The following is a 17,972-nucleotide window of genomic DNA, read 5'->3' as shown; positions in this document are numbered from 1 at the left end:
GGACAGGAAACAGAAACTAGGAGAAAACAAAGGAAAAATGACATTGTCTACAAAGAATTGTACTCTTTTCCTGACTTTTGAAATGGTAACCCCCTCTATACAATACTTTATTTTATTTTATATTTTTTTATTTTTGTTTTGTAGGTCACGGGGTTTAAACTCAAGGCCTGGGCAATGTCCCTAAGCTCTTACTCTACCACTTTGAGCTATACTACTCCACTTCCAGTTTTTGACTGGGTAATTGGAGATAAGAATCTCAAAGGGATTTTCCAGTCTGGCTTTGAACTGTGATCCTCAGATCTCAACCTGGGTAGCTAGGATTACAGGGGTAAGCCACCAGTGCCCGGCTTGTACAACACTTTATAATAACATAAAATTATATATTTTTTCTTTTTTTTAAAGCTGGAAGTAGAACTGTGGCTCAAGTGGTAGCAGCTAAGAGATAATGTAAGGCCCAGTACTGGCAAATGAACAACAAAAACCTAGAAAGCCTTGGCCCAAAAACACATAAATCAATGGAATAGAAGATCCAGAAATAAACTCACAGTTATAGCCATTTGATTTTCAAGAAAGACAACTTCTTCAACAAATGATACTAGAAAAACTGGATATTTCTATGTGGAAGACTCACTGTATCTCTCACTCATATAAAAATAAATTTAAAAAACAATCAAAGATCCATATGTAAGACCTGTAACTTTGAAGAAAACTGGAAGAAAACATAGGAAAAACCTTAAAGATATAGGTAGAGCTGGGTGCCGGTGGCTCATGCCTGTAATCCTACCTACTCAGGAGGCTGAGAACTGAGAATCACAGTTCAAAGCCAACCCAGGCAGGAAAAGTTCATGAAACTCTTATCTCCAATGAAACCACCAGAAAATCGGAAGTGGTGCTTTGGCTCAAGTGTTAGACCGCTCACCTTGAGCTAAAGAGCTGAGGGACAGTGCCCAGGCCCAGAGTTCAAGCCCCACAACCGACCCCTGCCACCTCCCCCTAAAAAAGAAAAGATATAGGTAGAGAAAATGACCTTCTTGAGTATGACTCAAATTGCTCCAAAAGTAAGAGTCAAAATTGACTGATATCAAATGTAAATATTCCTGTACATTGAAGAAAAAATTACCAGAATGAAGGGACAACCCACAGAATGGGAGAAAATCTTTACAAGCTACTCATCAGAGAAAAAATTAATATGTAGAATATATATAAAGAGCTAAAAATGAATCACCAAAAGAACAAATAATCCAATTAATAAATGGTTAAACAAGCTAAACAGTTCTCAAAAATACAAACCACTAATATATGAATAAATGCTCAACATCTTTAGTCATAAAAATTATGCAAATAAAAATGACAGAGATTCCATCTTACACCAGTAAGAACAGCCATCATTAAGAAAACAAACAAGCCAGGTGCCGATGGCTCATGCCTGTAATCCTAGCTACTCAGTAGGCTGAGATCTGAGGATAGAGGTTCAAAGCCAGCCTGGGCAGGAAAGTCTGTGAAACTCTTATCTCTGGTAAACCACCAAAAAACCAGAAGTGGCACTGTAGATCAAGTGGTAAAGCGCTCACCTTGAGCTGAGGGACAGCGCTAAGGCCCAGAGTTCAAGCCCCACCGACAAAAAAAAAAGAAAAGAAAACAAACAACAACAAATGCTGGTAAGGATTGGGGAGTAGAGAGTGATGATGAAAGGAACTCTTCATACTTGGTGGGAATGTAAATTAGTACAGCCACCATGAAAACCAGTTTCTCAAGAGAATAAAAATTAATTTACTATGGTCTTACTATATGACTCTTGGGCTAAAGAAATATAACTCATCATACAATAAAGATACCTGCACACACTATTCACAACAGATAAGCTATAAAATCAGCCTAGGTACCATACAACTGATGAATACATAAAGAAATGTGGTACATGTTACAAGTGACTAGTAGAAAAGTGAAAAGGGAATACGAAAATTTAATGTGGGAGTGAATATGATTGAAGTATACCATATGTATATGAACCATATTAGAAACCTTAAAATGAGGAAGAATGCAGTTAAGAAAAAGTACAATATGGGGCTGGAAAGGTGGCTCAGTGGTAGAGTGCTTGCCTCGCAAGATGAGGCCCCGGGTTCGATTCCTTAGCACCACATAAACAGAAAAAGCTGGAAGGAAACCACCACAAAACTGGAAGTGATGCTGTGGCTCAAGTGGTAGAATGCTAGCCTTAAGCTGAAGAGCTGAGGGACAAGTGTCCAGGCCCAGAGTTTAAGCCCCACAACTGACAAAAAAAAAAAAAAGTACAATATTTCATTCAAGTATATTATAAGTGAGTATGTACATATGTACAGACACATATATCATGAAACCTCTTTGTACAATTAATTTATGCTAATAGAAAAGAAATTATGAGGGCTGGGAAGGTAGCTCAGTGGTAGAGTGCTTGCCTTGCATGCATGTGGCCCTGGGGTTTGATTCCTCAGCACCATATAAGCAAAAAAAGCCAGAAGTGGCACTGTGGCTCAAGTGGTAGAGCCCTAGCCTTGAGCTGAAGAGCTGAGGGACAGCGCCCAGGCCCAAAGTTCAGGCCCCATGACTGGCAAAAAAAAACAAAAAAAAAAAAACACCAGAAAGGAAATTATAATAATAAAATGAGAGAGGTAAAAAAATTAGAAGGCCCTGTCATTAATTGGGCATTAATTTTCCTTATTTGTGAACACTAGGAATATCTGTCCTGAGAGACAGGACAGTTACTATTTTTGAGAGTCTCAAATATGAAACTTGCTATTAAAAAGCAGAAAAATCTTCAGCAGGGACCTGAAGCTAATAAGATTGGAGAGGTAAAACATGGAAGGGAAGAGAAGGCACTCAGTTGTGACAAGAAATATAGTAAACCACAGTTCTATCAACACTGCTTACAGCTGAAAGTAATTGCTAAAATTTCCAATTCAGTTAAGATATAAGAACAGAAAAGCTGTATCTCTAACAGTTTTCTTTACTGGGGTAGACAGTAAAGAGGTAGTGAGAAATCTCTTGCACACTAACAGGGATACAATATCAAGACTATATAAATACATAAAGTTGGAGCTTTTAAAGGAAGTCTTGAAATAATTAAATTTTCCTGTGTCTTAAGTGTTTTTGTTTTTTTCTTTTTGCTTATGTGGTGCTGAGGAAACGAACCCAGGGCCTCAGGCATGTAAGGCAAGCGCTCTACCACTGAGCCACCTTCCCAGCCCCAGTGTTTTTGTTTTAAAATATATTATTTACAAATTCCTGTTTAATCATAATTAGGACAGAAAAAAAGGTCTTATTTTGTATGACCGATCACCTTGAGTTAGATAGCAGCTAAATACAACTTTCTTGTTTTTGGTCCAGTCGTGGGGCCTGAACTCTGGGCCTGGGCGCTGTCCCTCAGCCCTTCAGCTCAAGGCTAGCACTCTACCACTTAAGCCACAGTGCTACTTCCGGCTTTTTTTTTCTGCTTATGTGGTGCTGAGGAATCGAACCCAGGGCCTCATGCATGCAAGGCAAGCACTCTACCACTCACTGAGCCACCTTCCCAACTAAATACAACTTTCTATTGATACTATTTAAAAACTAGTATGTTATCTTCAACTACCTCATAAGAACAGCAAAAAAGTACTCACTTTAGCTTACTCTTGCCCTTAGTTTTAGAAGAACCAGAGGTTTTACTCTTCTTTGGCTTTTCTTCCTTCAGCCTCTCCCCACTGTTCTTCTTCCTGCGTTTCTTTTCACCTTCCTCCTCTGGTCGAACACTAGGCAGTTCATCCTCATTGAGGACTCGAGGTATGTTCTGCTCACCCCGGGCTCGGGCCCTAGCTATGGCCTCTGCTACAATCCGATTTGCTTTTTCTTGCTTCTTCTGGTGCTCCAGTCTTCGGTTTTCCTCCATTCCTGTTTTTCCTCCCGTATGTGGAACAGAGCTTGCTGGTGATGACAGAGCTGCCATTTCACTGGCACTTAAAACTTTAACTACAGAAAGGCCAGAAGAAGCTCCTTGGGAAGAGCCAGCCTATAGAAATAAAGACACTCTAATTTCAACATGTTTGCTGTTAAATGGCCTAAATAATCCAGGCTACAAACTAGTTCTCTTAACTAAGAATTCAGAGAAAGTCTTACTAAATCCAAATACACCCAAAAAAAAAAAAAAAAAAAAAGCGAGCTTTTTTGTGGGAAAAGGGAAAAATTCTCCCAAATTAAATTTCAGTATATTTTTTTGTCCTGTTGGTTGTGGGGCTTGAACTCCTGTTCCTGAGCTTTTTTAGTCAAGACTAGAGTTCTACTACTTTGAGTGACAGTGCCACTTCCAGTTTTCTGGTGATTAATTGGAGATAAGAGTCTCAAGGAGCTGGGTGCCAGTGACTCACGCCTGTAATCCTAGCTACTCAGGAGGCTGAGATCTGAGGATCAAGGTTCAAAGCCAGCTCGGGCAGGAAAGACCGTAAGACTCTTTATTTCCAATAAACCACTAGAAAACCAGAAGTGGCACTGTAGCTCAAGTGGTAGAGCACTCGCCTTAAGCTGAAGAGCACAGGGACAGCGCCCAGGCCCAGAGTTCAAGCCCCACCACCGACAAAAAAAAAGTCTCATGGAAGCTGGGCGCTGCTGGCTTAGTATGCCTATAATCCTAGCTACTCAGGAGGCTGAGATCTGAGGATCATGGTTCAAAGCCAGCCCCGGCAGAAAAGTCTGTGAGACTCTGATCTCCAATAAAACACTAGAAAATCGGAAGTGGGGCTGTGGCTCAAGAGGTAGAGCACTCACCTTGAGGGACAGCGCCCAAGCCCAGAGTTCAAGCCCCATGACCAACCAAAAAAAAAAAAAACAAGAGTCTCATGGAGGCTGGGAATGTGGCTTAGTGGCAGAGTGCTTGCCTAGCATGCCTGAAGCCCTGAGCTCGATTTCTCAGTACCATATAAACAGAAAAAGCCAGAAGTGCTGCTTTGGCTCAAGTGGTAGAGTGCTAGCCTTGAGCAAATGGAGCTCAGGGACAGTGCCCAGGCCCCGAGTTCAAGCCTCAGAACTGGCAAAAAAAAAAAAAGTCTCATGGACTTTTCTGGCTCTTAACTGTGATCCTCATTTCAGCTTCCTGAGTAACTAGAATTACAGGTGTAAGCCACTGGAGACCGGCTAACTTCAATATCATTTTTTTATGTTCTCATACTATTATTTTAGAAAAGTTACAACCAATATAGCCATTATTGGTCTCTAGCCTAAACATGAAAAAAGGGGGGAGGAAGGATGATAATCACTTGACTCTTTATCCTCCAAGTGAGAGGCAATTTCAAATTGCTTTTACTTCATAATAATGTTAAGACTGTAAATTAAATGGCTAGACAAACACTAGATAAATCATGTCTTACCTCAAACCTAACAATAGTGCTGCAATCTCTGTATAATTAAAGTTAAGGAATAAAAGACTGCATCTATTTAGTTATCAATTTAGAATGTCCTCACAATAAACAATAAGTGGTGGCTAAGGGTACTAGCAAGTAAGTCTCTCACCTGTGGCTGCAATACCATCTTGAGTGGTACTGAGAGTCTCTGTCCTGGGCTTTGTCCTGGTCCCATTATCTGAGCCTGCTGCACAGAAGAGAGAGTCAATGGCTGGGTTGAGGGTGATTGCTGGGGCTGGGGCTGTGATGATGGAGGCTGTGGTACAATCTGGATTTTTTGCTGTGGCTGTTGCACCTGCAGCTGGATAGTCACAACTTTGGCAGGCTGTCCCTGGGCATTCTTGGCTTGAGTCAGGGCTGCCAGCTGGTTGCCCTGTAATACTATCTTGCCTGGTAGACTCCCTAACACAACATGTCGATGTCCTTGGGGACCTCCAGACTGTGGCTGCTGGAGGACCAGGGTGATGCGTTTTGATTCACCCTAGAGTGAAGAAAGGAAATTGCAAAAGACACATATTAAAAAACATCATACTTGTTTTCTTCATCCTAGATTCAGAAAACTTGAATGTCAGAATATTCCTTTCATTCATCACCCATCTGTCTTAATAAAATCATTTATTGATATCCACTCCTCCCAGTGCGTTATCAAGCCTAATTTTGAAAAGCTTCTGATGGGAGGCTCACTATCTTCTAAGGTAATTTTTTAGTTTTTGTAAATCTATAAATCCTTATATTGAACAGAAACCTGATAACTCTAATATTGCCTACCACACCTTCACTCTTTTGGTCTTCTATTTAGTCTCTATTTTCTTACAACAAAATATAAGAATGGAAGAAAGAGGAGGTGTGGTGGCACCACTCAGGAGGCTGAAGCCAGAGAATCCCAAGTTAAAAGCCAGCCTGGGCTACATAGCAAGACTTATCTCAAATGAAAGACTTAGAGAAAGATAATGTTTTCACAGTCTTGTAAATATAAGTATCAATTTTCAAAGATGTTTCTTTCAGCATCCTCTATTTTTCCCATAAAACTATATCATACATTATTGTGAATTCTCATTTAACAACTATCTTTTCCAGCATACTGTGAGCTATACAAGGACTGTGTCCATTTTATATTGAAAATCAGCTAGGCTTAGGAACGAGGCACAGTAGACATGTGAGAGCTCAAAATACATTTACATTAACTGCTTCCATCTAACGGGTAGTAGTATGTGGCTTGTCAACACTAACTGATGAAAATCAAAGATGGAGCTTAAACAGTTTTTTTCAGTCAGCTCTCACAGGTGTTCAATCATAAAGTTGCTGAGCCCTCATGAAACCAAAATTCACCTCCCCCTTTCACTCAAGTCACCTGAGTAGGTGTAGAGGTCAGTGTAACTGCAGGCTTCAGTGGGGGCCCTGCGGCCCCAGGGTTTCCAGCAGGAGCTGAACCCTTAACTGGCTGGAGGACCAGCTGCTTTACTGGTCGGCTGGGCTGGACAATGCGCTGAACAGCAGCCTGGTTCCCAGGGACCTTGGCGGCCAACACTGTATTACCAGAGACAATGGAAACACCTGGTCGAAGGGGTGTGCCAGTTAGCACTTTGGTAAAAGTGACTTTTCCACCATTGGCTGTGCCAGCCACCAGGGGCTGAGCTGTGCTGGTGATACCTTGAGCCTGAATTTGTGCCACATGGGCACCAGTGACTGAGGAACTTGGTGGGGCCTTAAGGATAACAATCTTAGGGGCTGACTGAGGTGGTTGTCCCCCATGATTACTGGAGGGGACAGCTGTGGCAGAGACACCCATGAAAGGATTCCCTTGGCTCAGGATCTCCGGGCTCTTGGAGACCTGCAGAAGTCCTGATGTTGGCGCAGATGTCTGTAAGACAGGTTGGGCTGGCTGTTCCTGGCTGGTGGGCTGAGTGGTATAATCATGCAAGGTTAAGGATTCTGGAGCTGGAGCTGTAGATTCTTTGGGAAGTTCTGTGGGGGCTGTTTCCTCTGGTGGAGGGACCAGGCCACTTGCTGATGAACTCCCCACATCACCACCTCCACCATCCTGGTTCATTTGATCCAAGGAGTCCAGAGAACTTGGCAGTCCAAGGGCTTCCTCAATAGGGTCTTGAGTAACCTGGTTAAAGCTATCATCAGTCAGAGAGTCCAGCCCAAATAAATTTGGGTCATCAAACAGATCCATGATGGGGTCCGCCATCTTGAGGAAGTAATAGAAGGTATTTTCCCAATGTCTAGGAAAGGAAGGGGAGGGGGGGCACTGGTTCTCCCCTCCCCTCCCCTATTGAGAAAAAAATATACACAATGAAAGAGAATTACTCTTCAGCAAAAAGTCAAAAAACAAGTACATGTCAGATTGTCCTGACCTTCATGGAATAAGATGGCTAAGTCTTCAGAGGAAGATGATGGAGCTCCTGTTGTCAAAATACAAATACAAATGAAAAAATAAGCAACGTTGGTAATTTTAGAGAAAACCTCTGCTTCTTAGGTGCCATCTTAATTTCAAATAGTAATAAAATAAGGAAATATCATATTGGATAAATCTGAGGACAGACATACAGCTGAAAGAACATCCATATCCTGCCTCAAAACACTGATAAAGAAAATAGAGGGGCTGAGGTAGAGTGCTTGCCTTGCATACATGAGGCCCTGGGTTCGATTCCTTAGCACCACATAAGCAGAAAAAGCCAGAAGTGGTACTGTGGATCAAGTGGTAGAGCACTAGCCTTGAACTGAAGAGCTGAGGGACAGCATCCAGGTCCAGAGTTCAAACCCCACAACCAACAAAAAAAAGAAAGAAAGAAAGAAAGAAAGAAAAGAAAATCGAAGGGGAGTCCAATCTTGACTTAAACTATCCTCCTCACCAGTGAAGTGTACTGTCTCTTTTGATGCAGCTCCTCCTCATCCAAACTGCCCACCCTACCATAAAGGTGGAATTCTTCTTCACTGATAAACTACTCTTTACTATTAAAAAAAAAAAAAACTTAAAAAAAATTTTTTTTAAATAATCCCTTTTGAAGTTTCTGCCAAGACCATTTAGCTGTTTTTATCCATTTCTTTCTCTTTGTGTATGTATGGTCAAATTCTTTTGCTCAAGGCTAGCGCTCTACCACCTGAGCCACTTTATCATTTCCAGCTTTTTTGAGTAGTTTATTGGATATAAGAGTCTTACAGGGGCTGGGAAGGTGGCTCAGTGGTAGAGTGCTTGCCTTGCATGCATGAGACCCTGGGTTCGATTCCTCAGCACCACATAAGCAGAAAGAAAAAAGCCGGAAGCGGCGCTGTGGCTCAAGTGGTAGAGCACTAGCCTTGAGCTGAAGAGCTAAGGGACAGCGCCCAGGCCCAGAGTTCAGGCCCCACAACCGGACCCCCAAGAGTCTCACAGACTTTTCTGCACAGGTTGGCTTCAAACCACAATCCTCAGATCTCAGCCTCTTGTATAACTAGGATTACAAGCCCGAGCCACCAACGCCAAGCTCTATCTAGTTTTCTTTTTATAATTATATTTCTTAGGTGGAGATGAGGAAATGCAGAATTCATTTACTTTCTATTTTCAGTTGTAAAGTTGTACCAACAGCATTTCCATGAAGGCAGATAAAGGTTCTTTTAATATAATTTTATCTAGGAACTTTCAGAGTTTATTCTGGTAAATATAACAATCTGTACATAGAATTTCATCCTCTTTTAAGAAACCTTTCTCATATGTAAGATCATAAAGTTTCTTCACAAGGGACTCAACATTCTGGTTCCAATTTATATCCCAACTCTTTCAGTTGGACTCTTTCCAGCCCAACTACATAGTTCTCCTAATATGATCCCTACCTATATGATTTTGTCTATTATGCTGTAGTTCCTGCATGATACACCTTCCTTTACCTGCTCATTGCTACCCGAAAGATCTCTCAGCTTAAATAGTACCCCTCCTACAGTTGTTCTACTGTATAAAATAAACTTAAACCTCTGCCCCTTTAACAACTAAGCAATTTGTGATTACTTGAACCTCCATATCCTTTAAATATACACACCATTATTTACATCTTTTTTAAAGCATTTCTATTAATTTTACTAAAACCGCCTAAGGTTCTTGTCATATTAACTGAAGGCCCATATAGTTGCTTTGTGAAAACTATTAAAACCTGCTTGTAACTGGATGCTGGTGGCTCACACCTGTAATCTAGCTACTCAGGAGGCTGAGATCTGAGAATTAAGGTTTGAAAGCCAGCTTAGGCAATTAAGTCCATGAGACATCACCAGTTAACCACCAAAAAAGCCAGAAGTGAAGCTGTGACTCAAGTAGTAAAGTGCTAACCTTATGCATAAGATGGTTAGGGACAGTGCTCAGGCTCTGAATTAAAGTCCCAGAAGTGGCAGGAAAGAAGGAAGGAAGGAAAGAAAGAAGGGATGGGAGGGGAGGGAAAAGGAAGGGAGGGAAGAGAAGAACCAAAGACAGGGAATAATACCACCACATAAATGAAAAAGAAAGAACTGGGCTTTTTTTGTTTTTGTTTTTTGTTTTTTTTGCCAGTCGTGGGGCCGGAGCTCAGGGCCTGGGCGCTGTCCCTCAGCTCTTCAGCTCAAGGCTAGCGTTCTACCACTTGAGCCACAGGGCCACTTTCTGCTTTATCTGCTTATGTGGTGCTGAGGAGTCGAACCGAGGACCTCATGCATGCAAGACAAGCACTCGACTACTGAGCCACCTTCCCATCACAAAATAAATGTTCTTTGATGTCAGTGTTTGACAATCCAGGAAAGTCTTGCTTGAAAACACTATTTCTCTAAACTTTTGGAAGACATCAGATAAGAAATTTGTTGGAGGAAGTTAGGCACTGGTGGCTCACACCTGTAATCCTAGCTACTCAGGAAGCTGAGATCTGAGGATTGAAGTTCAAAGCCAGCCTGGGCAGGAAAGTCCATGAGACTCTTATCTCCAATAAACCACTAGAAAACCGGGCCTGGGCAGGAAAGTCCATGAGACTCTTATCTCCAATAAACCACTAGAAAACCGGAAGTGGCTCTGTGGCTCAAGCAGTAGAGCACTCGCCTTAAGCTGAAGAGCGCAGGGACAGCGCTCAGGCCCTGAGTTCAAGCCCCATGACCGACAAAAAAGAAAAAAAGAAATTTGTTGGAGGCACAGTATAAGTTTGACAGGAGACTTACATGTAACCCCTAAATTGACTTTTACCCCTTCCTCAGACCATTGCATTTATTCTTACAAAACAACATAATGTAGGGTAATATTTGAGAAACTCTAACATAAAGAGAACAGATTCAGTAGTGGGCAACCTCAGTTCCTGGCATATCAGTAAAACAAAGTATACCAGGTACCCACCAGTGCTGAGCAACATTTCCCTAACTCAAGTAACTATACACTTTTCAAACCTCAAGATCCACGTCCCTTCCCACTCTTGGCCAAACTATTCCAGAATTACTGGAATTCCAGTATTACTGAATTCCAGAATTACTTTTTTTTATTTAATTAAAGCCTATTCAATAATTCTACACATTTTATAAATACAACCATCACTTATTTTTTTCTAGTTATCTCCTGCTTGCTTCTGTTTTTCATTATAATGAGAGAAGTTACACTAAATTTCTAGACTTAAGTGTCACACAAAAACTAATCAGGGGCTGGGAAGGTGGCTCAGTGGTAGAGCGCTTGCCTTGCATGCATGAGGCCCTGGGTTTGATTCCTCAGCACCACATAAGCAGAAGAAAAAAAAAGCCGGAAGTGGTGCTAGGGCTCAAGTGGTAGAGTGCTAGCCTTGAGCTGAAGAGCTGAGGGACAGCACCCAGGCCCAGAGTTCAGGCCCCACAACTGGACCCAAAAAAAACCAAAAAAACAAAAGCAAACAAGAACTATAATCAAAGTTTTCTCTGACTAAAAGTTATTTCTGTTTTGTTTTTGTGCCAGTTCTAGGGCTTGAACTCAGGATCTGGACACTGTCTGAGTTTTTCTTTGACTGGTTACAACTTTTTAAATATTTTTGTTATCTTTAAGTAGTTTACAAAGGAGTTGCCATTCAACAAAGCAGTTTGTGAACATAGTACATGTTGATTGTCTCTGAGTTTTTTTGCTCAAGGATAATGTTCTCCCACTTGAGCCACAGCTCCACTTCTGGCTTTTTGTTGGTTAATTGGAGATCAGAGTCTCATGGACTTTCCTGCCTGGGCTGGCTTGGAACTGCAATCATCAGATCTGAGTCTTCTTAGTACCGAGGATTACATATGTGAGCTACCAGTGCCCATCTAACCAGAAGTTTTTGCTGATAGTTTAGAAACAACACCTTGCTATTTTTTCCACCTAATGCTTTCCTTCTCCCCTGTGATGGCCAAATTTGAGAAATCTCACTTGTTTATAATTTGTACTAAGTATATTTTTAAAATTTTTGAAATCTGAGACAGGGTCTCACTATGTTTAACCAGCTAGTTTTGAGTTTGTTATGTAGTACAGGCTGCCTTAAACTTGGAATTCTCCTTCCTGAGCCTCCTAAGTGCTAGAATTTTATATTCCTTTTCACACTGAGCAGAGATCTCACTTTTTTTTTTTCTTTTTGTGGTATGGGGTCTTGAACACAAGGCTTGAACACTTAGATTTTTTGCTTACTATTGGTGCGCTACTACCTAAGCTACACCTCCAGCACAGCTTTTTGCTGGTTAATTTGAAGACAGAGTCTCATAGTTTTCTTCTCCAGCTGGTTTCAAACCTTGGTCCTTAGAATCTCAGCCTCCTGAGTAACTATAATTACAGATATGAGGCACTGGTGCCTGGCTAAAATTCTACCCCCTCTTTTTTTTTGGTGCCTGTCTTGGGGCTTGAACTCAGGGCCTGGGTGCTTTCCTGAGCCTTTTTTGCTCAAGGATAGTTCTCTACCACTTTTGGCACAATTCCACTTTAGGCCTTTTGGTGGTTAACTGGAAATAATAATATCATGTGCTTTCCTGCCCAGGCTGGCTTCAAACCAAAATCCTTAGATCTCAGCCTCCTAAGTAGCTAGGATTACAGGCGTGAGCCACTGGTGCTTGTCATAATTGCATTTTTTTTGTTTTTTTAAATAAGAAACAAGGCTAACAGTTTCTGAAGTAACTCCTTAATCATACCTTCATATGACTCAATCCTTTACCTCCTTGCCCAACTTACAGATCAAATTTATGCTTCTACTGGTTCAGTCTAGGCTCAGTAAGTCAAAAACTTTACCACAACACAAGTATCATTACTTCTCCATCCCAATTCACCTCTACTGACCCAATTAATTTCATACATATATTTTTTAAGTATACAGAGTAAATTTATTTAAAAATGTAAAAAAAGCCATGAAAAAATGTAGTGGGGCTCTTCTTGTGGAGAAGGACCAAAGAAAAATCCAACAGTCTTCTTGGTGGAAACCCCTATACAGTAGGACACACACACACACACACACACACACACACACACACACACACACACACACACACACACACACACACACACACACACACACACACACACACACACACACACACACACACACACACACACACACACACACACACACACACACACACACACACACACCCTCCCCTCCTCTCCTGGACTTTGCGCTGATTGCTTGATGGCTTGTGCATGCACTGCCCTGGCTCTTCATTGGTTGCATGGTTACTCAGGGCATTATGGGAAAAAGCATTTGAGGAACAACTCACAGTATTATTCCTATGTATTTTTCATCCTAGTGTCTCTTTTGGTGGGTCCTGGGGCTTGAACTCTGGTCCTGCGCTCTGTCCAAGGGCTAGCATGCTACCCCTTGAGCCACAGTGCCACTTGTGGCTTTTCCAGAGTTTACCGTAGATAGAGTCTCAGGGGACTTTCCTGCACTGGCTTCGAACTGCAATCCTCAGATTTCAGCGTCCTAAGCAGGACTACAGGGATAAACCACTACCGTCCAGCACACTCTCTCTCCTCTCTTCCCTCTCCCCTCTCCTCTCTCTCTCTCTCTCTCTCCCTCCCTCTTCCTCCCTCTCTCTCCTGAGCTCTTCAGCCCAAGGCAAGTGCTCTACCGTTTGAGCCACAGTGCCACTTCCGGTTTTCTGGTGGGTAATTGGTATGAGTCTCAGAACAGCCTTTTCTGCCTGGGCTGGAACCCCGATCCTCAGATCTCAGCCTCCAGAGTAGGTAGGATTACAGGCATGAGCCACCAACGCCTGTCCTGTTCTTGATTTTCATAGGGTTAAACCTCCTCCATATAAACATTCCTTTCCTCCTCTTTTTTTCTTACTACTTGTGGGTCAATCTGACTGCAGCCACATGTGGCCCATTCTACCAAGCTTGTCTATCTCATGAATACTCTTTTCCATAGTTTAAACCCTGCTAGTAAAAACATGCCCATGGGGCTGGGAAGGTGGCTCAGTGGTAGACTGCTTGCCTTGCATGCATAAGGCCCTGGGTTTGATTCCTCAGTACCACATAAGCAAAAAGAAAAAAGCCGGAAGTGGCGCTGTGGCTCAAGTGGTAGAGTGCGAGCCTTGAGCTGAAGAGCTGAGGGACAGCACACAGGCCCAGAGTTCAGGCCCCACAACCGGACCTCCCCCCCCCAAAAAAAAAACATATGCCCACTAGATTTCAAGGTAAAACAACTGTCCAGATAATAAAGTGATACTGACTTTTATCATATTAACAATGAACAACCAGTCTTGGCTCAGTTAACCAGAATATAAACACGAGTGTTCTCAAAATGGAAGTCAATTTTTGAGTAGCTATATTCCATCACTTTTCATAATTCTAAATTAATGTCCAGACTCATGTCCAGACAGAAATCTTGACAGGATTGGGGAGTGGGGGAGAGGAGTGGAGAAGAAAACAAAACAAAATCGGTTAAGATTCAAATTCAAAGAAAACTACCTATAAACCTATAAGCTAGTTACTGATAGAAAAACTTTATACATAACAATAACTCTTCATCTCACCTATTTCTTGCAAATTATTCCTTCATAAAGTATGAATTTTGATTGTTTGTTGTTGTTGACAGGCCTAGTGCTTAAAATCAGGGCCTAGGCACTGTCCCTGAGTTTCTTTTGCTCAAGGCTAGCACTCTACCACCAAGCCAGATTCCCAGCTCTGAACTGATATTCTTCAGCAGGTTTATAACCTTTAACACAGTTCTCTGACATCTTTTGAGATAGCATTCCAACTCCCTTGTTGTATTATGTTTTCCCTCACCTTTGCCCTTTTTTTTGTCTTGGTGTGTATAGTTATATGTGTATGGTGCTGGGGATCAAACCCAAGGCCTCTTCCTAGACAAATGTTCTACCACTGAGCTACACGAGACCTCTTGCTAAGGAAGTGTTCTACCACTGAGCTTATAGTTATAGAGCAACCTACCGCTGTCCATTTCTGTAACAGTTTGTCCTATCATAAAGAGATCTTATTTTAGTTTTACTCTATTATTTTTCCATCTCTGTCTCTGCATACCTTTCAACAAAGCAGTGATTCTCAAATGAGGGATGGAGGGCTGGTTTCTTTAGAAGATCTTATGGGAACTGAAAGTAGGGATAAATGTAATTTCAAAATATTAATTCAATATCACAGCTTTATATTTTTAGTTTTATATCTCTTCATTTAGGTGATTTCTATTTGGTAAAACTGGTCAAAAATCTTTGGACCAATAAGGATTGATCTATAAAAAATAAAAACATGGGGAGCAGGATAGTGAAAACAGAAAAAGCAGCATGCCTAGTAGGGAAAATGTATCAGTATCTCTGGGATGGGTAAGATTTGATGGAAGAGAAACACTGCAACAAAGATTATTCCATTGTCTAACAGATAAAATTATATAAACAGAACTACAGACATCCATTCTCCATTTCTGTGTACTGTGCATCCTCTTAGATGATAATGAACAAATGCCATATTGAGCAATACTGACCTTTTTCTGAAATGTGCACTTTTATAAAGTAACACACATTAATCACTACCTGTTCAAAGGTTCAGAAAATAAACTATCTTGTATAAATCTTGTCAGAAACTGTATCCTTTCCAAGAGGATCAGCTGTATGATAGACACAAACACAAGTTATTGAAACATAAAATGGGTAGAAACAGCTTAATTTTGGATGAAAAAGTAATCAGGAGGGCAAAAGTAAAAATCCTCAATAGAATTTTAACAGGGAAAAAATTGTACTCTGATGACATTTATGAGTCACACAGAGCTTGAAATCGTATACAAAAATAGGAAAAGTGAATGTAATTGAAAGCTAGAGTAAACCAGGGTCCAGGGTGGAGGTCAAAGAAATAAAAAATGGAGATATTAACTTGAAGCCACTAGATTTCCTCCAGAAATTCAAGATCCTAGGCCATTTTACCTGTCTTCACCATTCTTACTGCCAAATATGTGGCTCTCTTTCCCCCTAATTACAGAAGGAAAAAGCACTCACCTCAACCAGGGGTATGGATATTTGGGATAAATATGGCTGGTAAAAGTGAGCCCTTCACTATAAATATGGAAAGCAAAAAAACCAACTACGAAAGCTAAAAGCATGTATTTTTCCAAGGGGAAAGAAGAAACTACAGAAATTATGTACTCATGAAAAAGGGGAATGGACCAGGTAAGGAAGTGAAGAGCTGACGGAGGAAAACGCGACCGGGTGGGGGTGGGGGGAATCGAGTACATTACCTGCTCATACGGCCAGGGTTAGTGCCAGTAAGGCCCATACTGCACATGCACAGGTGAGAGATTTCGGGTAACTGGCACCCCCAAAATGGTGATGAGATACATGCACTTGAGGTAAGGAGGTTGCGGGGGTGCCCCAGGGTGGGGATGGCCAAGACGAGAAGATGGGGGGGGTGGATGCCATGGATAGGAGCAATGTTAGGATGGAAGCTGCAGACTGAGAGGCTCAAACAAGCCCTGAAAAAGAAAAACAGCGGTGCCTCACCCCAGTGAGAGAGAGTCGGCTTTACCTGCAGCGACCGTGGGGGGCCGGTTCGCCCCTCTCGCTGTCTCTCCAGCACCAGTTTCCCCTCCTCCTGCGCAACCTAACATGAGGCGCCTGCCCGCCCCACGTCCTGATTGGCCAAAGTTCACTGCCACTCATGAAAGGCGCAGAAACGCAAACAGCGCAAAGGGTGGGACTAGAGGGAGCTCCCCTCCCCTCCCCCCTCAGTTAGGTTGAGAGTGCACGGAGAGGCCTATCCGGTTTCTAGGGCCCAGGCGAAGCCTGCAGCTTGCTTGGGGAGGGGGGGGGTGGGAGGGGGCGGGGGGGGCGCGGAGTAAGGATCCTGGCCAGAAGAACAGTCTGATGGTGCAGCAAACCAGTCCTGGGAATTAAATTTACCACACTGTATTCTGCACACCAAGTGAAAACTTAAGAGGGAGTGTGCCGCGCCAGGCCAGCTCCGCCTCCCTCTGCAACCTCTGCAGCCCTCCCTGTCAACCCACTTTCCTGTAGTGACTGTATCTTATTGTATCACTACCCAATAAAAGGTACCAAATCTTCCCTCCATCATAATCAACCTACTGACTGGAATATGGAGCTTTTTGCTCTTAAAAGATAAAGCAATCTTTCTGCCATAATCCATAAGGCTGGCTTACAAACCTAACACTTAAACCCTTCAGTAGCAGCACTGCTTTCTAGAAAGTTATCACAGGTGCCCACATACACCCATTCCCCACCCACAAACTCAGATACAGTGGTTAGTGTCCACTTTGCAATGCCACTCAAGCCCACTCTAATTCCCAGTAGGCCTAGTCAGACAACTCTAACCCCACAATAGTGATACACAAGCTTAAATCTACCAAAGCCAATCATTAAAATACATCACTAGTTTCATCTGAAAAGTATCTAAAAGATTAAGATCTTATTTTCTGTATTCTAAGGCCTAAACTAGGAAGAAAGCTGGCCTCAACTTGCCTATTTTAAAGATTCCAATGTTACCATTAGGTATGCTAGGAACACCCTATTAGCATATATGCTTCAACACTGCTTCCCATTCACTCAAGCTCAAAACATCAAAGGTATCTCTAAAACATCCTCTTGTACCTACTACTATCCAATCATTTGCCAAGTCTGATTAGGTCATAAAAGGCATAGTTTGGAGTTGGAAAAGACTATCCTAACAAGTCAACCACCTTTTTATAGCAACACTGGATGATTTGACTATTCAAATGAGTGGTAAAGTCAGAATTTATACATATGGTTAGGCACTGGTGGCTCACACCTGTAATCATAGCTACTCAGGAGGCTGAGACCTGATAATCACCAGTCAAAACCAACCCAGGGAAGGAAGTCCAGGAGACTCCTATCTCCAAAAAGTCAAAAGTGGAAAATTTACATATAAAAGAATTTATGCAAACAAGAGAGAACTTATATATCTGATTTTTCTGTCTGCTGCAGTCTTTTTTCCTGTGCCAGTCCTGGGGCTTGAACTCAAGACTTGGGTGCTGTCCCTGAGCTTTTTTTTATTAAAGGCCACTTCCCTATCATTTGAGCCACAGCTCTACTTCTAGCTTGTCTTGGTTGTTAATTGCAGGTAAGAGTCTCATAGACATTCCTCTGATCTCAGCCTCCCCAGTAACTAGGATCACAGGCCTAAGCCACCAGCAC

The 17,972-nt window shown here is 42.1% G+C and overlaps 1 protein-coding gene across 5 annotated transcripts in view; it reads right to left on the bottom strand.

The window, feature by feature from the left end:
• The window catches only part of Chd8 (chromodomain helicase DNA binding protein 8), a 70,782-nt gene that overhangs the window by 39,863 nt on the left and 12,947 nt on the right, over positions 1-17,972 (bottom strand). For 4 of the 5 annotated variants that reach the window (XM_069998363.1, XM_069998366.1, XM_069998368.1 and 1 more), the window contains exons 2-4: positions 6,757-7,813; positions 5,515-5,886; positions 3,636-4,021 (exon numbers count right to left, since the gene is read on the bottom strand). In XM_069998363.1, the coding sequence (XP_069854464.1) occupies positions 3,636-4,021; positions 5,515-5,886; positions 6,757-7,599 (1,601 nt within the window). In that variant the 5' untranslated portion in view covers positions 7,600-7,813. Of the gene's footprint in view, positions 1-3,635; positions 4,022-5,514; positions 5,887-6,756; positions 7,814-16,329; positions 16,391-17,972 lie in introns of those variants that run through there. The other variant, XM_069998364.1, reaches the window with a different exon arrangement.

Source organism: Dipodomys merriami, unplaced genomic scaffold, assembly GCF_024711535.1.
Source record: "Dipodomys merriami isolate MVZ:Mamm:240054 unplaced genomic scaffold, mDipMer1.0.p SCAF_518, whole genome shotgun sequence".
NCBI lineage: Eukaryota > Metazoa > Chordata > Mammalia > Rodentia > Heteromyidae > Dipodomys > Dipodomys merriami.
Note: the sequence above shows the minus strand (reverse complement) of the source record. Positions and strands in the feature narration are given on the sequence as shown.